The sequence below is a fragment of the Panthera leo genome, chromosome A2, assembly GCF_018350215.1.
Source record: "Panthera leo isolate Ple1 chromosome A2, P.leo_Ple1_pat1.1, whole genome shotgun sequence".
In the NCBI taxonomy this organism is placed as follows: Eukaryota; Metazoa; Chordata; class Mammalia; order Carnivora; family Felidae; genus Panthera; species Panthera leo.
This window is the reverse complement of record NC_056680.1, coordinates 64,497,029-64,521,841: the sequence shown is the minus strand read 5'-3', so window position 1 is coordinate 64,521,841 and position 24,813 is coordinate 64,497,029. Positions and strand designations below refer to the sequence as shown.

At 50.4% G+C, this 24,813-nt stretch overlaps 1 protein-coding gene across 1 annotated transcript in view; it reads left to right on the top strand.

Annotated features, from left to right (window-relative positions):
• The window catches only part of DDC (dopa decarboxylase), a 65,512-nt gene extending 41,220 nt beyond the window's left edge, over positions 1-24,292 (top strand). The window contains exons 9-14 of the mRNA XM_042927563.1: positions 6,212-6,288; positions 11,118-11,137; positions 14,971-15,069; positions 18,446-18,547; positions 21,638-21,852; positions 23,887-24,292. Of these exons, the coding sequence (XP_042783497.1) occupies positions 6,212-6,288; positions 11,118-11,137; positions 14,971-15,069; positions 18,446-18,547; positions 21,638-21,838 (499 nt within the window). The 3' untranslated portion in view covers positions 21,839-21,852; positions 23,887-24,292. The remainder of the gene's footprint in view (positions 1-6,211; positions 6,289-11,117; positions 11,138-14,970; positions 15,070-18,445; positions 18,548-21,637; positions 21,853-23,886) is intronic.
• Positions 24,293-24,813: the final 521 nt, after the last annotated feature.

Below are 24,813 nucleotides of genomic sequence, written 5' to 3'. Positions count from 1 at the left end.
ATGAGAGCCCTTACAGCACCATTGCTGGGGCTGAGCGCTCGGTCCTGTGGCCAGCGTGACCTTGTGCACAGGTGAGGCCAGGCTCCCGGAGCATGTGTACTTTAAAGATGATAGCTATACCACAGCTAAACTAATGTAGGAATTGTTCTTCCTGATTTTATGGATGAGGCAACCGGGATTCTGCTTACGGACACACAACTCTCCTCCATGCCATGGCCACAAATGTTTAAGAGACGGAGAGAGAGAGAGAATCCCAAGCAGGCTCCGTGTCGTCAGCACAGAGCCTCACGCGGAGCTCAAACTCACGAACCGTGAGATCGTGACCTGAGCCGAAATCCAGAGTCCAACGGTTAACCAACTGAGCCACCCAGGCGCCCCGCGATGATGTGAGGTTTTAAAGACGAGTAAAGATCGTCAGATGCAGAATCACGAGTCTCACAGGATGCCAATTAAGAACACACACAGGAAAGCGAACACACGTTTTACAAACACGCATCTAGATGACAGGCATTAGCATTGTTCCGGGTGGATATGGGGGAAACTGGAGAACGAGAGCTGTTCTTTGGGGCGGCTGAGGCAAAATCAGGCCCCGTTGTGTCTCCGTTCTTGTTCGGGCTGATCCCACTTTCCCTCTGACTACTGAAACTAGTCCTGGATTTTAGCCCAGGCATGGACAGCCCAAAGGCCAAACAGGAAGAGATGGACTGAAGCCACCCTCCCCTGTTTGTCTACCTGAGCTGTGGGTCCCCAGCACTCTCCCCCGCCCCTCTCCCTGCTCCAAGGTGGGTGGTCCCTCCCCAAGGTGGGTGGTCCCTTCCCAAGGTGGGTGGTCCCTCCCCAAGGTGGGTGGTCCCTCCCCAAGGTGGGTGGTCCCTTCCCAAGGTGGGTGGTCCCTCTCCAAGGTGGGTGGTCCCTCTCCAAGGTAGGTGGTCCCTTCCCAAGGTGGGTGGTCCCTCTCCAAGGTGGGTGGTCCCTCTCCAAGGTGGGTGGTCCCTCTCCAAGGTGAGTGGTCCCTCGTGCTCATGGGCAGTGTGGTGATGGGCATTGGGCAGACAGTGAAGGCTGAGAGCCTACTCAGAGCCTTCTGCTCACTGTCCTGAACATCCATGGACTCAAATACCTATGTTTTGCTATTCTAAGAGGTTATTGCAATAAAATGAGGTGTCAACACAACAGAATACAGGTAGCAAGACGCTCGTTAAAAACCAGATTTTGGAAGGGGCAGGCATCTCTTTAGACCCCCTAAGAGCTGAAAGCAAACAAATCATCCTAAACTGGGAATTTTTTTATAGACGTATTTAAATTTTTTGCTCATACGACAAGTAAGATATAAATGGATTTTTTTTTTTTTTGATTGCTCTCACTGGCTGTTTTGTACTTCTTAAAATCAGAAGAGTCTCTTTTTTGTTTAATGAAATTTTGCCAGTGGTTAGTCTGTAATTTAAAGTAAATACATTGGTTATTTTCTCTAAATATTGAAATGGACAAGATAATTGGAGTTTCTAAAACCTGCACGTCATTATAAGCACAGTGAATACATTTCATAATGATTTCATTATTCTGTTCATAAGTTTTTTTATTGTTCATTTGGTGTTTTGAATCTTTTATATGTAAATATAAGCCGTTCTGCTCAGACCTTACTATCTCTTTAGCATCAGATTTTTCTCCAAAGAAAGCCTCAGATTCACCCAGGACATGTTTTAGTCTACCTTTTTTTTTTTTTAATTTTTTTTTTTTAACATTTGTTTTATTTTTGAGACAGAGAGAGACAGAGCATGAATGGGGGAGGGTCAGAGAGAGGGAGACACAGAATCTGAAACAGGCTCCAGGCTCTGAGCTGTCAGCACAGAGCCCGACGCGGGGCTTGAACTCACGAACTGCGAGATCGTGACCTGAGCCGAAGTCGGCCGCTTAACCGACTGAGCCACCCAGGCGCCCCTAGTCTACCTTTAAAAAGAGGCTTGATGTCTTTTTGCAAATAAAAATTAAGTTTTATCACAAATAGTTTCACAGCGTTTGCACGCTTCTGTTACACTGGGTTTCTTGGGAAGATGGTCAATCACTATAGTTATGTAACACTTGATTCTAGAACTTGCTTTATAAGTGCTAATGCACAGTTTTCTACGTATCTTTTTGGTTTCTTTGTACTTTGGCGCCGTGCCACATCTTGAAAGTTTTCTTGGTCACCGACTGGCACCAGGACGTACCATGAGCCCTCATTCCATGAGCCCTCATTCCGTGAGCCTTACGCGGTATTGTAGTCTTAGAAAAAGACAATGTAGACTCCCAAACAACACAGGAGTCCCCTTCCCCCATCCCCCAGGACCCTCCCTCAGGAATATGTCTGGTGGCAGGGGGACAGTTTCTGTCCCATGAGGCCCATTCAGCGGGAGGTGACACGGCCACCTTCACAGGCCGGTTCTGTGTGTGCCCGCGTGTGCGTGTGTGCGTGTGTGGGGGTGCAGGTGTGTGTGTGTGTGTGCTCGCACACATCTCTCTGTTTAAATAGCCTTCCTTTTTAAAAAAAAAAATTAAAAACATATTTTTAATGTATATTTATTTTTGAAAGAAAGAGAAAGAGAGGTGGGGGAGGGGCAGCGAGAGGGGGAGACACAGGATCGGAAGCAGGCTCTGGGCTCTGAGCTGTCAGCACAGAGCCCGATGCGGGACTCAAACTCAAGAACTTCTGAGATCGCCACCTGAGCCGAAGTCAGACACTCAACCGACTGAGCCACCCAGGTGCCCTTCAAAATTTTTTTTAAGTGTTTACTTATTTTGGAGAGAGAAAGCACAGAGGAGGGACAGAAAGAGAGGGAGACAGAGTTACCTAAAGCTAAAGTGGGCTTTGTGCTGACAGCAAGAGAACCTGATACAGGGCTTGAACTCACAAACTGTGAGATCGTGACCTGAGCTGAAACCAAAAGTTGGACGCTTAACTGACTGAGCCACTTGGGTACCCCAAACTTCCTTTTTTTTTTCTTAAAGCAAGAAGCTCTTATTTATTTATTTTTATTTTATTTCATTTTAGAGAGAGGGAGAGAGCGCATGATCAGGGAGAGGGGCAGAGGGAGAGAGAATCCCGAGCAGGCTCCACACTCAGCACAGAGCCTGAGGCAGGGCTGGATCTCAAAACCCTGGGATCATGACCTGAGCCATAATCAAGAGTCGGACGCTCAACCGACTGAGACACCCAGCCCTAAATAGCCTTCCTTTTGCAACACTGTCAAACATCATGCCCAACGTTGCCTACGAATGTCCGCATTCAATGGCCACATCAAGCATATGAATATGCTCCAGAATAAATAGAAAAATGCCCCAAATCTTACAGCTATTAAAGACAATTATATACAACTACTTTAATATAGCTATATTCGATATAGTTATTAAATTATTGTCAGAAGTTAAATTTTTCACACAACGGAAGCATCCAAATTCTCCTGAGAGCAAACTCTACCAAGCTGTGAAGGCATTTATCAGTCTGATCATAAATGCACCTCACAGAAAACAGTAAGGAGGACACACTCCCACTGTCATATCATAAGTTAGGCCATCTTGGATTCCAAAACCAGATGAGAGGCTGAGGGAACAAAAAAAGGTATGGAGAAAGAAAAGAAAAGAAAAGAAAAGAAAAGAAAAGAAAAGAAAAGAAAAGAAAAGGAAAGAAAAGGAAAGGAAAGGAAAGAAAAGGAAAGAAAGAAAAACAAAGTTTGTTTCACTCACAAATTCCAATATGAAAATTTTGAAGTCAAATATTAGCATGTAGTGATGTTTCAGGAAAACGAGATAGTATATCATGACCAAATGTGTTTATTCCAGCTACTCTGGGGTGGTTCACAGCTATTAGAAGGTTTTGAAATGTCATGTGCCATGTAAAGAGTCAAGGAGGGAAGAGTCATCATTGTATTAGATGCAGAAAAAGCATCAGGTGAAATTCTACATCCCGCGAAACAGAAGTTTTAAGTAAAATAGGAACAGAAGGGAACTTTCTCAATCTGATGAGAGATATCTACCAAAAATATTACAGGAAACCTATTCTTTTTTTTAACGTTTATTTATTTATTTTGAGAGACAGAGAGGCAGAAGAGAGAGAGAATCCCAAGCAGGTTCCACACTCAGAGCCCAATGTGGGGTTCGACCTCACAGACCGTGAGATCATGACTGGAGCCAAAATCAAGAGTCAGACGCTTAACCGACTGAGCCACCCAGGTGCCCCCTGATGTGATTTATCTTTGAGCAACTTATTAGAAACCATTTAGAAACGTGCACCATTTAGAAACGTGCAAAACAATACCATAGGTTATGAAGGAATTTGTGCAGAGAATTCTGTAGAACTCTCTGGGAGTGGCGGACCCACAGGCGGCCCCGTAGCCTCCTCCAAGGACGGCAAGGCGAGGGACCCACAGATTTAACAGTGCTCGGGTTTTGTGTCATACTCAGCGAGCTGTGGGTATTATTATTTACACTTTTTTGCATGGCTTTAACACCGCGCAAATGTTTTGATTAAAAACACACGGGCTCCAGGGTCATCGCTGGCCTCAGTGGGAAGGAGAATGTGATCTTCATTTACAAAGGACGGAGTTCTACCCCCTTCTCTCTCGCTGTCCCTCTTTAAGGCTACGCACAGAGTGTTCTCCGGTACAGAGAGACCAAAGGGAGCTGTGCCAGGGCTCCCTCGTATACTGCCCAGAATGTACTAGAATTCCTACATGCCCGTGCATAAGGTCAGGTGCAATTCATTTTCTTGCACAGGTCAAAGGCTAAGCCAGCCCCCGACAGCTTATTATTGCTTACTGACATAGTCTGCCTTCTAACTCTTTGAAGAAATAACACTTCCATTGCTTTTCCTAAGTACATCTGGGCTCTTAGTCCTTCCTTGTTGTGGCTGAGTCACATCCCGACGTGCTATTTCATGCTTTCTGGTTTTCTCTCGCACGGACTCGTCCACACGGTATTTGCGTTCAAGCCCAAGCTACTGTCAGACGGATGTTTCTTCCCCGGTTTGCCCTAAGTATGGTCCATTTGCCATAAGATTGCTTTGAGACGGTGTCCATGCTGCCAGATGAGGCAGAGAGGCGATTATTGTCAGGCTCAGACCTCAAACCCCAGCCCAGAGGAGAGTGGTGACCTGGGTTATCCGGAACCATCATTTGTACCGAATCTGAGGGTGGTTCGCGGTAGGAACGCCTCACCTCTGGCCCCTGTTCATCCCGCACACGCTGGTGATGCCTGCCAGTGGCCCGATGCCAAGCCTGGACCGACAGAGGGGACAAATGTTCCCCTGTTGGGTTTTGCTTCCTGACGCCAGTTCACCAGCTCTCTGGACACCAACTGGGCGTCCCGTAATGGGACTCCATTCTGACGCTAACCATCTGGAGTCCCCACAGACCCCACAGGTAGAGGGGCTCGGTCCCACAAGGTCCAAAGGTTCCCGCCCTTCTGTCCAGCTTGCTGTAAAGTTGGGGGTTCCCGCGAACCCCCCGCTCCTTCAGATTTGATAATTTGCTAACAGCTTCGAGCGCTCAGAAAGTTGCGCGACTTACATTTGCTGATCTGTCACAAAGGAAACGAGCGAGCAGCCAGAGGGAAGGGATGTGCAGGACAAGGTATGGGTGTGGGTAGAGGACACAGAGCCTCCCTGTCCTCCCCGGCTGCGGCTCCGTCCTGGCACGTTGATGTATCACCAACCCCGTCCTTCACCACGTAGGTATGGTTGATTGCATCGTTGGTCATTGGTGGTTAACTCAGTCTCAAGTCCCTCCCTCTCCTGTGACCGCCCCCACCCCAGAGACTGAGGGTAGGGCTCAGAGTTCCAGCCTCAAATCTCCTTGGTTTCCCTGGCAACCGGTCCCCAGGGGGCCCTGAAGCTCCCCAAGGGGCAGGGGGAGGACAGTCACCTGTCTTCTCCTTGGCTTACCAAAGCCATTCTTCACCCTCCAAGAGATTCCAAGGGTTTTAAGAGTTGTGTGCCAGGAACCAGGGATGGAAAGCAAAGATTTATTTTTTATGATGCCGCCCCCTCAGGTGCTAGGGTCCTGTGGGTGTCGGGCACCCAGGTGAGGGATGTGCTGGCAGAGCGGGGTCCCAGAGAAGCGTCCCAAAGTGGGTGTGCCTGTGCTGAGCCTGCTGGAAGAGGGACCAGGAGGGAGGGGCTGCGGGGGGCTTGTCCCAGTGGCTTCCTCATTAAGCCCCACCCTGTGTTCTCTCAAACCAGGGTGAAAAAGAGGACAGACCTAATTGGAGCCTTTAAGCTGGACCCTGTCTACTTAAAGCACAGCCATCAGGACTCAGGTACTCTGTGGGGGGGTCCCTGCTTTCTCGGTGTTCTGGTTTTGTTTTCAGAGCGCCCTTTCTGCCAGGAGCCAGAGAGGAAGGTTCCAGTCCACAGAGACCAGACCATGGGAGCTGCCTCCCCAGGAGGGTGGTGAGGGGTGGGGAGGGCTGCCTCGGTGCCCCCCCCACCCCGCTCCAGAACTGCTCAGTGCAGGAGCCGGGGAGGGCAACCACACGGCCAGGGGGCACAGCTTTCCATGTGGGGTGGACACCTCCTGGGTAGAATCCTTAGAAAGAATGATTGCCCTCATGTCTGAGAACGTATGTCTGCTTATACCCATACCACCATGGGGAAGAGAGCTTAGGGGGACGGTGGGGGGAGGTGCTGGGGGTTCAGGGAGTGAAGGGAAAACCGGATGACTCCCGGGCAGGGAACACACGGCCGTGTGCCTCTCATCCATTGGACTTTCAAACCTGCCCTCTGTACGGGACACGAGCCACCTCTGTGCCTATGGAGTCTGGCGGGGAAGCCTGGGCAGGTGGCTCTCCGAGGCCACAGTGGGGCTCAGACACAGATGCTGGAGGGATTCCTCCAGGGCCTCCTCGTGCAATAACCTGTCATGCAACACAATTCCTAGAAAACACAAAACAGCCCCTTCATTTTCATTAGAGAGAGAGAGAGAGAGAGAGAGAGAATCCCAGGCAGGCTCTATGCTCAGAGCAGAGCCCAATGCAAGGCTCGATCCCACGGCCCTGGGATCACGACCTGAGCTGAAATCGAGAGTTGGACGCTCAACCGGCTGAGCCACCCAGGTGCCCCTCTCTGAGATTCTTGTCAAAGAAATAAGAGCTGCATATTGAGAAGAATGATCCCAGCAATACAAAAGTTGTTTGGTTTTTTAGTGCAGGGAATGAAAATTTTCCAAATGTAAATAATACTTATAGCTGGATGGTATAATGTCTTGTGAATTTTCCTAATTTCCTCTACATTTTTGCAGTTTAAAAAAAAATTTTTTTTTGAACATTTATTTATTCTTGAGAGACAAAGAGAGACAGAGCACGAGCCGGGGAGGGGCAGAGACAGAGGGAGACACAGAATCGGAAGTAGGCCCCAGGCTCTGAGCTGTCAGCACAGAGCCCGACGCGGGGCTCAAACTTACAAACTCGAACTCGTGACCTGAGCTGAAGTCGGACGCTTAACCGACAAGATACGCAGGCGCCTCTACATTTCTGTAGTTTTAAAACCATACGTAGAACTACTACTTTTAAATGTCAGTGTTTTCAGGTCTAATACAGACACTCACCCCACTGCTATTTACAGTTTCTACATACCTGCTCCGTTTTGCTCAGGACCTAAAATGCCCTAAAATAAAAAAAATAAAGTCTAGTTTTTAAAGAATTGAATTGGCATGAAACAGTGTGAAATAATGAACCAACTGCCAAGCTCTTATATTTAAAAATATGTATTTCACGTTCGGATCATGAAAATCTTTGCAATCATGACAGTTAAAAAGCAAAATGTTGCCCTTAAACCATGAAGTGATCCTTGGAATGACTTTACGCCAAGGGCATCTGAGGAAAGCTTATTACTCTAGACATACAATAAATTATTTTATTCCGCTTTTATGGAAAGGCTCTTTCCTATTGAAATATTGGCTATGGCTGTTAGAGATGAAAAATATTAGTTATTTGGATTCTTTCCCTAAAAAAACAAACAAACAAAAAAACCAAAAAAACCCCACAAAAACCTCTCTAAGTCAACAAAAACAGTGTCCCGTTTTGCATTTAGCAAGTAGAGCACCGAAAATCAGCTTTAAGCTCTTGTGGCCAGTGGATGTAAGGGCTTATTTAATCTGCGTGGGTTCAGCTCTAACGTTGCTAAGCCCTCTGCTCCTTGAAATGAAACCTTCTTTAGAGTTTTTTTTATGGTCCTTTCAGTTCAATAAAGAAATCTCCTCTTTATTTAACGATTAAAAAAACCACTCACGACTGCCCCGTGGCCCCCTGCTCAGCTCGCAGGACCACAGCGGCCCGCTGTCCCCCCTGGGGGTCATTAGGATGCCTCCCTCTCATCACTGGGTCCAGGACGAGAGGTCTTCCCGGGTCTCTGCACGGAGGCAGATGCCCTCCTGTCCTTTCACCCTTGTGGCTCCTTCAGGGCACGTGACTCTCACCATGCAGCCACCTCGCTCACTGGTTTGTGACTGTTGTCCCTCCGCCTCCCCTGGAACCTCAGATCCACGTGTCCTGCTGCTGGAACACAGCTGGACCAAGGGGGAGGTGGCCAGCAGCGACAGTGGGACAGCAATGTGGGAGTGGTTGCCTTTCTAGTACATCCCCATGTTTCATTCCCGTGTTTATGAGTTTGTCTCACTGGGCGTCTGCCAGCTACGGGTTGACACTGACTTTGAACTAGGACCAAACCATGTGGGATGGTTTATATATATAACAGACAATCCTGTCAAAATGCAGGTGATGGGGAAAAGTGGCTGCACCTGTTACACAGACTTTTCAGACAAACTCTTCCATTATAGAAACTGTACATTTGGAAACTAGAAGCATAAAGCGGGGGGAGCCAGAAAGTCCCCATGACCCCATCCCCCCCAGTGCAGATGCTGTTGTCATGTGGTGTTATTTCTTGCCAGTCTCATGTGTTGTTTTTATCGTGCCATTTGCAAATTTAGAGGTTGCTCACCCCCTGTGTATCCTCTGTAGCCGTAAAGACTGACCAGGCACATAAAACTTATTATTTGTTTTGGGAGGGTGCCTGGGTGAGTCAGTCGATTAAGCATCTGACTTCGGCTCAGGTCATGATCTCGTCTGTGGGTTCAAGCCCCGCGTCGGGCTCTGTGCTGCCAGCTCCGAGCCTGGAGCCCGCTTCGGATTCTGTCTCCCTCTCTCTCTGCCTCTCCCCCACTGGCACTGTCTCTCTCTCTCTCTCTCTCCCTCTCTCTCTCTCTCTCTCTCAAAAATAAACATTAAAAAAATTTTAAAGTTATTATTTGTTTTCTAAATATGTGTTTATTTTGGGGAGAGCACAATCAGGGGAGGCAGAAAGAGGGGGACAGAAGATCCCAAGCAGGCTCTGCGCTGACAGGCTGACCGCACAGAGCCCGATGTGGGGCTCGAACTAACAAACCTCGAGATCATGACCTGAGCTGAAGGTGGATGTTCAACCGACTGAGCCCCCCAGGTGCACCAAAGAGCTCAGTTTTTAACTGTATTTCACTGGAATGACATTTGAATGGCCACACGTGGCTGGTGGCTATGGGGACAGCACTGTGACATAAACTAAAAGGGAGGGACATTCATCTCCATTCACGACGTCATCTGGCGTCATCTGGGTTCTTAACAGACTCTTACTGAGTGCTCCTCGTGTGCCACATATATTTTGGGTGCTGTTATGTTATGTCTGCTGGTGTCTATGCCTCCCTGTCAGGCCACTTCTGGTGACCCTGCTGTTGATGTTTGACAACCCCATTTCACATGGTGCAGACAGTGGTGGCTGGGAGTTGACCTGGGCTGTGTGACCTTGGGCTTTCATCACAGGGTCCCTCCTAAGATTAGGGGGTGGGACCTGGCACAGTGGCCCTGAATGTTCTCCCGTCTCTACCATGTTATGACCCTAAATAAGAAAACGCCTGGAGGGCTCGGTCGGGTAAGCATCTGACTTCAGCTCAGGTCATGATCTCACGGTTCGTGGGTTTGAGCCCCACGTCGGGCTCTGTGCTGACAGCTCGGAGCCTGGAGCCTGCTTCGGATCCTGCGTCTCCCTCTCTTTCTGCCCCTCCCCTGCTCACACTCTGTCTTTCTCTCTCTCTCTCAAAACTAAATAAACATTGGAAAAAAAAAAGAACAGAAAAGAAAACGACTACTGTCTCCAGATGATAGTCAAAAAATCAATAATAAGTGGCGACTTTAGATTTCCTTGTAAGTATAGTGTAGACCCGTCTACACAGCGGGTGAAGAGCCATCTGTGACAGTGGGTGTGCATTGCATCAGACTCCAAGCCGTCAGCACAGAGCCCGGTGCGGGGCTCGAACTCACGAACCGCGAGATTGTGACCTGAGCCGAAGTCGGATGCTTAACCGAGGGAGCCACCCAGGCGTCCCTTAACCATCCATTTTTTTGTAACCACTATGAAGCCATTTGAATCCAGGATAACGACATTGATCGAATGTACACTCAGGTATCTGCTCCATGCCAGATTCTGTACTAAGATCCGAGAATACAGACATGAACACTCATCAAAAGTTTGATTCCTTTTTTTTAAGTTTATTGATTTTGAGAGAGAGAGAGAGAGAGAGAGAGAGGATCCCAGGCCAAGCAGCTTCACACTGTCCTCGCAGAGCCCAGTGTGGGGGCTCGATCTCACAAACCATGAAATCATGACCTGAGCCAAGATCAAGAGTCAGACACTTAACCGACTGAGCCACCCAGGTGCCCTAAAAGTTAGATTCTTGTCTAATATCCTACTCACTCTGTATATCACAAATTCACCTTCCTGCGCATGAATGAGTGCACGAGGAAGGCTTCACGTGCTCCGAATGCCGATACCAGAAGATAGCTCGGGTTTTGTGCTTCTGTAACCATAGAAAGTGAAGCGAATGGGAATCCAGTTGTAATCTGGCATTTCCAATTTGTCCTGGGAACCCTGCTCTCTTGGAAAGCCCCTTGGATTTGGTACCTTGGGAAGTGCCCCCCAAACACCCAGCCTCCTGCCTTCTGCTGGTACAGGAGGTGAGGGACGGGACACAGGAAGTTTACCTTGAAGGTGAGAAGGAATAGATGTGAAATCGACCAGTGTGTCTGATGGCTTCTCTTTTCTATTTCTTTCTCTTTTCCAGGGCTTATCACCGACTATCGGGTAAGTGGGAGATTTGACACGCTGAGTCCAGGGCTCAGGTGATCGAAAGTGTGAACACAGAGAGGGGTCCTGTCATGGGCTGTAACTCTCGCTGCCCTCCTGTTCCGCTCAGGCTCAGAGTCACCCTAGAGGACACCTTCTAGCTGGGTCCTAAGCCAGGCCACAGACAGCTGTGCTGAGCCCACCGACTCCGGGTCTCGGATCAGGAGGAAAGGATCTTGCCTGCGCCCCTCGGAAGGAGGCAGGAACTTCTGCCCCCATAATCCTCTGTAAGAACAGGTGTTATCCTTAGACTACACGGCCCGTCCGTTCCGCATGGCTGCCGTGCGCCTGGGGCGCACACTCTCCCCTTAGGGCAGTGGGAGATCAGAGTCAGAGACCACAGCGGTGCTTGGATGGCCCTCTTTGTCAGCCGGGAGCTACGCACGGCTCTGGAAGCTTCTCAGAGATGAGTGAGGCCCCATGCCTCCCTCCCGGACCCCCAGGCTACCGAGGGAGACAGGGGCACAGATGACCACACACGCGGGGATAACCATTCTGCACACCGCTGTGAGCCGCCGTGCTGAGACAGATCTGGAACACGCTGCTCCTTGCTGCTGGCTGTTGCCGGCCCGAGGGAACATGTTCCAGCTAGTCAGCTAGGGCCCCGTTAGCTTCGCTTAGACTCTCCTTGTGCTGTTTATGAGAACCAAGTCCCAGGCATCATATGCCGGCAGCCTATGAACTGTAGGTCGTGTGTGGGCAGCTTCGGGTTGGTCCACCTGCTGTTTGGGAAGGACCTGGATCCAGGCTGGCGTGCGGCACTGTGGCAGCCCGCCCTCGCGGCCGTCCCCCCTGGCTTGGGAGGTCATCTTGGATAACCGTGCTTTATGTCCTGCTGCGCGCGCCCGCGGAGAGAGCCAGGGGGCAGGCGCATAGTGTATTCTCTGCAGGCATCTCGTGGTCCGTGAATAAGCAGATGAAATTCGTGGAGGAGCAAATTAGGATGGGGAAATTATTCTGGAGCAGAGAGTCCTCTAAAAACTGATGCGCATAAGTGAGTCCTTAGAAAAACAGCGCCACAAAGTAGGAGAGATCAAGTGGGGGCAGATGCAGGGCATTCCCACCAGGAAAGAATTGTGTCTGGGCCCTGGCTGTGCAAAGGGCCTGGGGCACCAGTCTTGCCCTATGAGTGTTGTTCCTTCCATCCACTCCTCACAAGTACGTGTCACCCGCCTCCCACCCTGACCCCCTTCCCTGTGCCACAGCCCTGGAGAGCCCCTGACCGTATTTTCTGGCAGTTTTACTGCTCTCTTAGCTAGAATGTAGGGATATCTTTCCTTTTCGATCCACATATAGGTACTTCTGGAGCTCTTTTATGGTTTCTTCCTTTAGAGTGAAGTCTGGGCAAATGCCCTGGGGTCCGGGCTGTTCTTGACGAGGGAGTGCTGGGCTCAGCAGATGAAAAAAATATATATATCACAGACATCATCATCATTTTGTTCAAAGATGATGGAAACTTCAACCTGAGGTGGTCACGGCCTCCAGGTTGCGGAGGAGGCCCCCCCACCCCGGGAATTCTAGGCCCCTGACCAGGCCAGTCCGGGAAGTGTAGGGTGAAAGGCATGAGCAGCCCCTGGCAGGACGGTCAGCCCTCAAGGGATGGGGGCACAAGGGCAGACTCAGCACCAGGAGGAGGGAGTGGGAACACCTTGGCAAAGGGGGTTTTGCATCATGTCTGCTTGTGAATGACCAAAGAGGGAACCGTAGCAGCATTTACCTACCATTTATTTACCTGGTCTTAGGCAAAGTGGGCATCATTATACCCATTTCACAGATGTGGAAACAAGAGGTCCGAGGTCAAAGAATTTGCTGAACCTGATTTAAAGAGAGCCAAGAACCTGGGTCAAAAGCCCACTCACTGAGCCTCACAGCCCCCATGCTATCTGAGTGAGGAAAATACATCTTCTGGTCTATTTCGGTGGCTTATCAAGAGTGGGACGACACACAGGACAGCCTGGAGATAAGGTTTTAAAATTTTCAGTTGTGGAGGGAAAAGTACCCAGAAATAGCTCCTTTGGTGTCCAAGAAACCTCGAGTACTGACTGACTTCTACATGCAGAATCATTTTAGGTGGCCCGTGTATGTGGATTTTCCTCCTGACTATTTAAGTACAGTGGTCAACAATATTCCATAAAGCCTTATGACACGTCCTGTCACCTCTGAACTTACAGGCTGGATGCAAAGGGAATTTCTCTTCCGGGGGACGTCTACCCCGGTCCTGCCCCAGGCTCAGGACAGGTGGTGACAGCATTCTAGGGCAACGTTTGAATCAGCGCTCGATTAAACTGTGCGCATTTTTACTCCAGGACCGCAGAAATTAAGTTAGGTCCCAAGCCATTCCTCCCGGTGTAAAGATTAACTAAGCCATTCATGATTCATTAATGAGGCTATTCCTCTGAGTGTTAGACCTCAGTCCTGTCTTGATCTCCAGGACGTTCGCTGACGCGGTGGGGAATGATTTTGGAATGCAGCATCTGTGGTGAACAATGCCAAGAAAGCACTGCCCATCACCACCACAGTGGGGGTGGTAGGCTTTCTGACTTTCCAGAAAGGCCTGTGAGTGAGTTCGGTTTTCCCCCAACAACCTGCAGACGTGCTGTCCCTTAGGGCGGATCTGTGTCCGCGGGGGCCATCCGGGCTCTGGGGCGTCGCACGTGGCTCCCTAGCCTCTCCACGCCTGCTGTCCTCCCGTAAGATGAAGACACAAGCCCCGGCTTCACAGGCGTGAGGGTGATGGGGTGAAATGCTGCGTGAACCCGCTGGGCACAGTGCCTGGTGGACACAGGGTGACACCGGGTCCGGTGCCTCTGAGCGTCAGTAGCGGGCCCCTGTTTCTCTTTGCAACTTGAGGGGCTTCCGTGAAGCCCTTGCTGGGACCCCCTGGTGATGCATTTGCCCTTCAGAAGCAGCGTGGCCTGGGCATGCTCAGCACGAAGGTTCAAACCTGCCCGCCCGCTGCGCTACAGAGGGAGCAGGGCCCAGACAGCCCCACTGTGCCCATCACGGATTCGCTGGGGGAGGGTCCGGGCTGTGCCCCCTGCCCCGCTACGCCCTCCTCGAGCCCTGCCCTGCAGGGAAGGTCCAGGGAACAGAGAGGGAGCCTGAAGTGCCCTCAGCATCTTCTCTGTAGGTGATAGAACCTGACCACTTGAAAAGTCACAATGAAGTGCCCGTTTTATGGTCCCAGAAGGCCCCCTTGCCCTCCCTCCCTTCTGGGTCCTTTCTTGCTGGCTTTCGTGCATTTGCAGCCATTGCAGGGGCCCCACAGCTGGTGGAGTGCCAGCCGGCTGACAGATTGAGGAAAAACTAGAGAAAGCTTATTGGAGGACCGGCATGTCAGGGTTGTATTTTCTAGTGACCGTCTTGCGGGTCATTCTGTGGCAGCGGGGGTGGGGGAGGAAGAGAACCCCTATTGTTCTAGAAAAGGGTGCCGGAACAGCACAGGGAACACGCTGAGCCGAAGGGGTGGGTTTCAGCCTCCTCCTGCCTGCAGTTGCCGACGCCCGTGCCCCCGCTGGCTGGTGAGCTCCATCCGTGCGCAACCTGCACACATCTGCTCCGAGAACACAGTGCCTTCCCAGGAAGCAGCCTGGTCGGTCCTTGTCTGTCTCGGGGCTCTGCAAAGAGAGCCTCCAGCCGTGGGCTTTGCTCAGCCCGCATGGTGGCCGGACGGGGAGGGGAGGCCTCCAGGGAATCAGCTGTCTCCAAGAGAAACAGGTGCCCCAGGAGCCAGAGGAAAACCAGCTTGAGGTACCTTCCTCCCTGACGCAGCGTTTTCTGTTCTGTTTCAGCACTGGCAGTTGCCGCTGGGCCGAAGGTTTCGCTCTCTGAAGATGTGGTTTGTTTTTAGGATGTACGGCGTCAAGGGACTGCAGGCTTACATCCGCAAGGTGACCATGCTTTCAGTACCTAGCTGGGGAACGTTAGGCAGGCCTTGGACACTAGAAATGGAGGAAGACGGCTTAATAAGCAAATACATGATAAAGGTTAGTTTGCGTTACTGAGGGTTGGCCATTCACAAGATGGTCAGTGCGTGATTATGGGCCTTCTGGACGCTTCCATGAAGACCACAGGCCGTCAGGTCCAGGGAACTGCAAAGTGAGTACACCACACGGCCGGGACTGTGGCCACACCTCACCTGCAGCAGGTGCAATGACAGCAGGGCAGTCATGAGAACACAGTACGTTTCCCTCCGAACACTGCCAGCACGGCAGCACCTTGGAGCTTCCGGAAACAGACAGTCTCCAGCCTAGGGTTTCTCAGTGTGTCCCCGACCAGCAGCACATGCATGGCCTTGTACTCTCGGGTGGGTCCCGGCAACCTCTGTTGCTATAAGTGAACCAGGCCGCCGTGATGAGCTCTACAATGTGAGAACAACTGGTCTACTTCAAGCCCCATCACCCTGCCATTTTTTTTTTAAAGCAGTTGAAGAAACTGAGGCCAGAGTATGTGCTGTGACTCCCCCAAGGCCCACCCACTTAGCTGGCTGCAGAGAGCTGCCGATTCCCAGCTGGTCCCTCCCATGCTGGCGTCCTTCCTCAGCCAAGATGGCGCCATCTTGCTGGACAGAGGGCCTCGGGCTTCATGGAAGCAGGGATGCCTGTGGTCTCTGACTAGTGACCGTGACAGTTTGGGTCCTGGTGCCTCAGCTTAGTCTGTTGTGCAGCTGTGGGCAGCACACAGTGGCTCTAGGCTCTTCCTGTGTGCGGGGCACATGGCCTGTGGAATGCCACACGGTGCCATCTGTCTACCTTATGAGGCCCGTGGGGGCCCTTGGGAGCTGGTAGTCACCAGGAGGATCTGTGGGGTAGGGAACTAGGAAAGGAGTGTTTGCGTGTGAGCTTATGGGTGCAAGATCCCCCTCCCCATGTGAGAACATGCTCTCAAATATAATAAGGATTCAACTTCTTTGACAAAAATCAAGTGTTCGTTGTCACCATAGCTTAAGGCTCTGGGGCCCGTGGGTGTGATTAAGCTGCTTCCTGTAAAAACACTCCATGCCTCTTATATTTGTGGGTCCGTTTCTGGGTTCTCTGTTCTGTTCCACTGATCTGTGTGTCTGTTTTGTACCAATACCATACTGTCTTGATGATTACAGCTTTGTAATACAAGCTAAAGTTTGGGATTGTGATGCCTCCCGCTTTGGTTTTCTTTTCCAACATTGCTTTGGTCATTCGGGGACTTTTCTGTTTCCGTACAAACCTTAGGATTGTTTGTTCTAGCTCTGTGAAGAATGCTGATACTATTTAGATTGGGATTGCATCGAATACGTAGAGTGCTTTGGGTAGTATCGGCATTTTAACAATATTTCTTCTTCCAATCCATGAGCATGGAATGTTTTCCCATTTCTTTGTGTCTTTTTCAATGTCCTTCATCAGCTTTCTATAGTTTTCAGAGTACAGGTCTTTTACATCTTTGGCTGGGAACTTCCTAGATTATTTTATGGTTTTTGATGCAATTGTACCTGGGATCGATTCTCCAATGTCTCTTTCTGTTGCTTCATTATTGGCGTATAGCAATGCAACCAATTTCTCTATGTTGATTTCATATCCTGTGACTTTGCTGATTTCATCTATCAGTTCTAGCAGCTTTTTGGTGGAGTCTTTAGGATTTTCCACGTAGCGTATCATGTCATCTGCGAAGAGTGAAAGTTTGACTCCTTCTTTGCCAATGTGGATGCCTTTCATTTCATTTTGTTGTCTGACTGCCGACGCTTGGACTTCAAACACTGTGTTAAACAACAGCGGTGAGAGTGGACATCCCTGTCGTGCTCCTGATCTCAGGGGGAAAGCTCTCAGTTTTTTCCCATTGAGGATATTAGTTATGGGTCTTTCATACATGATTTTTATGACGTCAGGGTATGTTGCTTCTATCTCGACTTTCTTGAGGGAGGGTTTCATTAGGAAAGGAGGCTGTATTTTGTCAAAAGCCTTTTCTGCATCTATTCACAGGATCCTATGGTTCTTATCCTTTCTTCTATTCATGTGATGGACACACTGATTGATTAGTGAATATTGAGCCAGGCTTGCTTGCAGCCCAGAAATGAATCCCAAACTAAGGGTTGATCGGGGCGGGGAAAATGGATGATGGACATTAAGAAGGGCCCCTGTAGGCATGAGCATTGGGTGTAATGTGTAAGTGATGAATTACTGGGTTCTACTCCTGAAGCCAAGACTACACTGTATGTTAACTAACTTGAGAATAGAAAGAAAGGAAGAAAGAAAGAAGACAAAAACACAACAACAACAACAACAACAACAAAAAACAACAAAAAACACTCCATGCCTCACCCTGAGAGGGCTCCCATCCAGCCTGACAGGAAGGGACCGGGATGGTCAAAGCTTGTCCCCAGGCAGGTGGACCATGGAGGGAAACAGCACCTGCCAGCATGAAGTCTTTGGTGCCCTCTAGTGGCACCATATTTATTACCGGACGTGGAGCTGCACAGTCCAATGAGACTTCCTTCCCAACAACACTCCCCAGCGGGGCTTCTGCTCAGAGATCCCCCCCGCCCCCCGCCCCCAACCCCGGCCCCTAGCACCTACTTGAGAGCACCGAGCACCTAGCACTGAGCACCGAGCCGAGCACCTGGGTGCGGAATGAGCGATACACATGCAGACCGTGGCGAGCTTGTTCTCCGTTCACATGCTATACGAATCCCCTTTTGCGTTCCACAAACCCCTACAAGTCAAACAAGGTGGTGAATGCAGCGAGAGGGAGGCATTTATCGAACGTGACGGGGACTGTCATTCTCTTCTCTTGGTGGCAAGCGCTGTTGGATAACAGCACCGCAGAACCGAAGCTTTGGTGACGGGCAGCTATGTATGTCACCGTCACACCCTCGGTTTCCTTATCTGTAAAGCGGGCATAACTGTGGCAACGCCTACCCCATGGGCTGCTTGGGGACAGTAGGATGGCGGGGACCTTGGGGCTCAGCACAGGGCATCTCAGTAGTGGCTAGCTACCCTGCCTTTACCAGGATGTTTAAATAAGATTTGAGATTATAAATGATTGTTTTGGTGAGATTAAAACAGTCCCCTGAACAAAAGACAATGGCAGTGTCTTTCTGAAGACACTCGTCCTTCCCTCCTGGTAAACGGGATTTTTTTCCTAACTGGCTGGTGTGGAGGAATGTACATGCTCGAAGAAAACGGTTGAGAGCATGTGAATGAATTATGCATGGGCCGTCTAATGAGGTTTTCTAGGTGGTTAAGTCCTGAGCTGAGTGGTGTCGGGAAACTCAGACAGATGCCCTTCCCTTTCCAGCACGTCCAGCTGGCCCACGAGTTTGAACATCTGCTGCACCAGGACCCTCGCTTTGAAATCTGTGCAGAGGTCACTCTGGGGCTGGTCTGTTTTCGGCTCAAGGTACGTTTGTCTCCTTTAGTCTCCTTCATGGTCCGTGACGGTGACCAGCGAGAGAGTATCGTTCATTGCCTCCGAGCACAAGACCGGCAGTTGAGCTCCCCAGAAACCACGGAACTCAGCACGCATTTTCCAGTCTTTGCTGTTTGCCCCTCCAGGCCCTGCCCCAGCCTGACTGCCCGCTGGGCCCCGAGCACTCTTCTCCAGGAGCCGTCTTCTGCCGTTCCTCGAGCAGACTGAGGCTTCTCGCTTGTGTAGACCCTTGGCCCTGGAGTGCCCTCCCCTTTCTCCAGGCATGTATCTCCGCCACCGGGGAATGCTCTGGGCGCTGGCCCGTGTACACGCTCACTGATGCGAGTGTCATCCCCCGACCAGCTCCGGCCGCAGCCCAGACCTGCAGACTCTGCACCTTAACCAGCCCCTGCGGGCTGCTGGGTGCACACAGGGGTATAAGTTCTGGGCGCTCTGCCGCCTGACGATGAGTGCGTTCACCGTGGGACGGGGAGCTTCCCCGGAGCGCGGCGGGCACCAGCCATCGAGGCTGGGAATCATGACCACATTTCTCAAAAGGCCCGGAAAGGTGCGGGACGGGCAGGCACCTTATTAGTCTAGCTCGTGACCGAGGCTGGATGGGGGCCTCACACTGACCGCTCTCAAGCTGGCCATGCATTCCAGAACCTACTTTTCCCACAGGCCTCCTTGTTCACAACCACGGAGGCCATCGGGAGAAGCAGGGGTGGGCCTGGCTGCACCGTCCACGTGCTGTAATCACCAGGTGGCCCTCCGCTCACCATATCCTCCTGTCACTGCTTCTCAGAGCTTCTGGGTGGCTATGAGAACCAGACAGAGAGAAAGCCTGGACTCTACACAGTTAGTGGGGTGCTGGGGTTCTGGTGCAGGGCTTGGCGACGGGGCCATGCACTCTGTGCAGAGTGCAAAGTGGGGAGACCCTACGGGGCACCTGGGAGGTTCAGTCGGTTGAGCGTCTGAGTTCGGCTCAGGTCACGATCTCGTGGTTCGTGAGTTCAAGCCCCGCGTCGGGGCTCGCTGCTGTCAGCACAGAGCCTGCTTCAGATCCTCTGTCCCTCGCTCTCTGCCCCTCCCCCACTGGCGCTCTCCCAAAAATAAATAACTTTTTTTTAATTAAGAAAATAAAAACAAAGTGGAGACACCCTAGAGAAAGTGTGCAGAGGGCAGAGGGGCACACACATGCCGGGTGGACACGGGGGAAATCTCAGAGCACGGGTGTTCCAGCCGCAGGGTCCCCAGAGTGGCCTCGGGTCGTGGTTCCAGAGGCACTGGTGTTGACAGTGTGTTTTGCCGTGTTCACCACGGACAGACGTTTTGTTCTGTTTTGACTGCCGGAGTTCTGGCAGGACTTTCGCTTAACTTTCATGGTTTTATTGAGATGCAACCCACACACCACACACTTGGTCCGTTTAAAGCACAGTGAGGGAGTTAGGGGCCCAGCCCCCCACAAAGTAGAAAATCCACTTCTGAATTCCCCCAAACTTAACTGCTAACAGCCTACTGTTGCCCAGAAGCCTTACTGATAACACAGTCGATTATCACACATTCTGTATGTTCTGTGTATTACACACAGTGTGCTTACAAGAAAGTAAGCTAGAGGACAGAAAATGTTACTTTTATCTTTAAAAAACTTTTTTTAGAGAGAGGGCGAGTTGGGCAGATGCAGAGTGGGAGGGAGAGAGAATTCTAAGCAGGCTCCAAGCTGTCAGCATAGAGACTGATGTGGGGCTCGATCCCACCAACCTTGAGATGTGACTTGAGCTGAAATCAAGAGTAGGATGCTTGGGGAGGCTGGGTGGCTCAGTCGGTTAAGTGTCCGACTTGGGCTCAGGTCATGATCTCACAGGTCACGAGTTCGAGCCCCGCATCGGGCTCTGTACTGACAGCTCAGAGCCTGGAACCTGCTTCAGATTCTGTGTCTCCCTCTCTCTCTCTGCCCCTCCCCCGGTCATACTCTGCCTCTTTCTCAAAAATAAATAAAACATTAAGAAAATTAAAAAAAAGAAAAAAAAAAAAAGAGTAGGACGCTTAATGGCCTGAGCCACCCAGGCAGCCCGGACAATGCTATTAACAAAATCATAAGGAAGAGAAAATACATTCCTAGGTACGTGCTGGATTCATAGAAAAAGTTCCACCCATAAGCGGACCCGCGCAGCTCAAACTGGAGCGGTGGGAGGGTCGGCTGCACACATGATGAGGATTTCAGCAGAAACCAGGGTCACAGCCACTGCCAGGATCTCAGATCCTCGTCCTCCCGAGCGGTGTCCCCAACGCCATCCTTCAGTGCCACCCATCTGCTTTCGGGCTCTACGGCTGGTCCAACAGGCGCATTCCCACAAGTGGAATTGCCAGCTGGGGGCATCTCAGCCTGACCCAGGTCCCCCACAGGCGCACCTGCGGTGGCCCCGCCCCTTGCGCAAGCGCAGCACAGGGCACCCCCCCTCCCTGTTCCAGAAGCCCAGGGCGCTTTGCAGCCCGTAGAGGTTTCTTCCTGAGCACACTTGCTTGCTGTCTCCATTCCAGGGATCCTGGTTCTTCTCCGGGAAGCATCTTGTTCGGGCTCGTGGTTCATTTCTGTATCTCCATGCCTACCACCTGGTCCTTCCTTTCTTCTCTCTGTCCCGTTCTTCTCCGGTCTGGATTTCGTGTTCTCTTCATCATCGACGGCTTCAGTGCACATAGTATGACTTTCTTTAACGCCCAGCACATAAACTGTAGCTACTGCGTCCTTGGTTTTCCGTCCTTCACCCCAGTTCATCTCAACTACTCCTGCTCATTCGGTGTCCTCACTCAGCCCGTTTTTCTTCTTATTCTCTTTCTTCCTCTCCGTCCTCCCTTCTCCCTCCCCACCACCCTCCTTCTCCTCCTCACTCCCCCTCTTCCTCCTCCCCTCCCCCTCCCCTTGATGGCCTTCCCCCTCTTCCTCCTTTTCTCCTCCCTCTCCCTACTCCTGTAAAGTGGCACAGAGCAGTGTCGCCTAATGCTGGCCTTGCGCGGTGCTCAGCTGAAGCCCGAGTTCTCGGGGACCTTAGCACGCCCCCCCCCACCCCTCCGTCTCTGCAGGGTTCCAACAAGCTGAATGAAGCTCTTCTGGAAAGAATAAACGGCACCAAAAAAATCCACTTGGTTCCATGTCACCTGAGGGACAAGTTCGTGCTTCGTTTTGCCATCTGCTCCCGCACCGTGGAATCTGCACACGTGCGGCTGGCCTGGGAGCACATCAGCCAGCTGGCCAGCGACCTGCTGGGTGCAGAGAAGGAATAGAAGCCTGGCCCCAGGTAAGCTGCCCTCCCGGCCCGCCGCGCAGCACTGCTGGGCCCGGATTTCCTCCAAGGCGAGAAGGGGCAGGACCCTTGCGCTGCGAGGATTCCTTAGGGACCTTGACCCGTTCTTCCGACTTTGCATTCTTTTACATGTGACGATCAGTCCCGCACCTTTGTCGTTTGCCCTCGGAGTTCACGACGCAGCTTACTAGCATAACAAGATTCTATATTAAACTGGCAGACTGCGGATAAATAAAGATGAAAGAGAACATTACAAAGGGAATTTGACATGACTGAGGATTTATGTTTCGCTCTCTCTCTTTGTCCTTGTTGCCCCATTACCCATATATCACAACCCACGGGGGATGTGATACAGTTTTACCTTGTTCGCTTTTTTTTTTAATGCTTGTTTTTTATTTTTAAGAGCGAGAGCATGAGCGGGAGAGGGACAGAGAGAGAGGGAGACAGAGAATCCGAAGCAACTCCAGGCTCGGAGCTGTCAGCACAGAGCCCGATGCGGGGCTCAAACACACGATGCGGGGCTCAAACACGGGGGTCAGGTGAGAGCATGACCTGAGCCAAAGTTGGACGCTTAACCGACAGAGCCACCCGGGCACCCCTTACCTTGTTGGCTCTTAATCTTAACTGGGAATACCTGAACGAATGCTCAAGAAATTGCACGTTAAAAATTGTATTTCATTTATGCGAGAGGTGGATCTGTCATTCCTGCCCATGAGATAGGTCAGAGAGGCACCTTTCTTGGTCAAATCCTGTCCAGAAAGACGAGATCCTTTTCCTGGTACAACAAGGATCTTTCTTAAAGAGGCCATCCTGTCCAGAGCTTGAGCATTTCTGGAAGGTGCTGGGGAGAGACCAGAGTTTCACATATTTCCAATCTGCTTAGATAAGGATGTGCATCCAGGTGCCTGGGTGGCTCAGTCAGTTAAGCATTTGATTGTTGATTTCGGCTCAGGTCATGATCTCACCATTTGTGAGTTCAAGCCCTGAGTCGGGCTGGGCACTGACAGTGCAGAGCCTGCTTGGGAGTCTCTCTCTTTCCCTCTCTGTCGCCCCACCTCAAAAATAAATAAACTCTAAAAAAAAAAAAAAACGTGCATGAAGTGCGGGGGGGGGGGGCGGAGGGGGCATAACTGCTGTTACACAAAAGGAAACCATATCAGGCAAACACTCCTGATTAACCTTTCCACAGCCCTGTGTTTGCACAAATCTCATCAGGATGTAGCATAGCAGGATTCTGTTCCCATGTGCCCACAACAACACAGAGAGAGGCTGTCGCCCTAAAAAATTAGCAGAAGCAAAGTCGCATTTCTGACAGAAGTCACAATTACTGTGAAGTCATATGTGTTATCAATCCAAAAGGTACAAATGAGATTAATTTTTTTTTTAATATAGGACACAATAGGGGCACCCGAGTGGCTCAGTCGGTTAAGTGTCTGACTTTGGCTCAGGTTGTCATATCACAGTTGGTGAGTTCGAGCCCCACGTCGGGCTCTGTGCTGACAGCTCAGAGCCTGGAGCCTGCTTCGGATTCTGTGTCTCCCTGTCTCTCTGCCCCTCCCCGGCTGGTGCTCTTTCTCTCTTTCAAAAATAAATAAACATTAAAAAAATATATATATATAGGACACAATAGTGACTCATAACACATGGAATTTTGGGGGCCAGGTTAATTAGAGCCATGAAAGTCTGAATGCATGGGCTTCACTTGGGTGCCCTTGAGATAATCACATCAAATCCACATGGCCACAATTCTAGGGAAAGAAGGAACTATTCCTATTTCACAGAGGGTGGTAGGAAACTGGGCACAGATTCTGGCTGGCATTGATCAAATGTGCTGGAGAGAAGCCAGATCGGTCATTCAGTCTCATTTCTGACAAGTCGTATTCATCTATATTACATGGTTCCCTCCAGCTCCCTGGAGGAATGGCATCTTCCTTCTGTGTGTTCTAGAGAAACATACAAGATACGGATTCTTCCATTTTTTTTTTTTGAATGTAGCCTTAGGTTCATGTTATTTTTTTTCCCCTGTAGCGATCAAAAGTTGAAAAGAAATATATCTGAACACCGTGGAAGAGAATAGAAGCATGCTAGCTCCGTGGACCCACACCCACATGTGGCCTCATGTTTCCTTCTCTGAAGTTCTCCAGAGCCCTGTGTTTCTGTCTGCTCACCATCTAATCAAGGAAGAAATATTATTTGCTATGTGAAAAGTTAATCCAGTGGATGTAGCTTTTGTTCATTATTTGGCTGTGACTTTTGTTGATTCAAAAATCATAGGTTTTCATGCTCTTGAAAATGTCAGTGGTAGGGGAAGCTTACTGAAATATTTTCCAGGGCATTCTAGGATCGTGGGACTTGAGATTATACCTTTAAATTGTGGCCTTTAAATTGTTCCGTCCTGTGGCTCAATGCTTAATAAACAATTTCAAGTGCGGTGGCCATTGTGTCTCGTAAGCATTCTTTTTGGTTGCACGTTGTACCCAATTGCTTCTTGTGATATGGACTTAACCTTTCCAAACAGCCAAAGATGTGGTATCCCTGGATATTTTTAAATGGCGCTCATTGCCATTCATTCAACGAATGTTCATGGAGTGCCTAGTAGATGTCAGGCACTAGATGCGTTAACAACACACAAGCTTTACTCGGAGAGGACTCCAATTCTTGAAGAAATAAATTCCACAGACCAAATGCTACTGGCATGATGGGAAAGACTAACCTCCAGGGTTTCAGATTCCTCGTCTAATCAGTCCCTCTGCCCTGTGGGATCGTGACTGATAAACACAGTGCTCGGGTGCCTGGGTGGCTCAGTTAAGTGTCTGACTTCGGCTCAGGTCATGATCTCCCAGTTTGTGGGTTCAAGCCCCACGTCGGGCTCCGTGCTGATGGCTCAGAGCCTAGAGCCTGCTTTGGATTCTGTGTCTCCCTCTCTCTGCCCCTCCCCTGCTTGTGCTCTGTGTC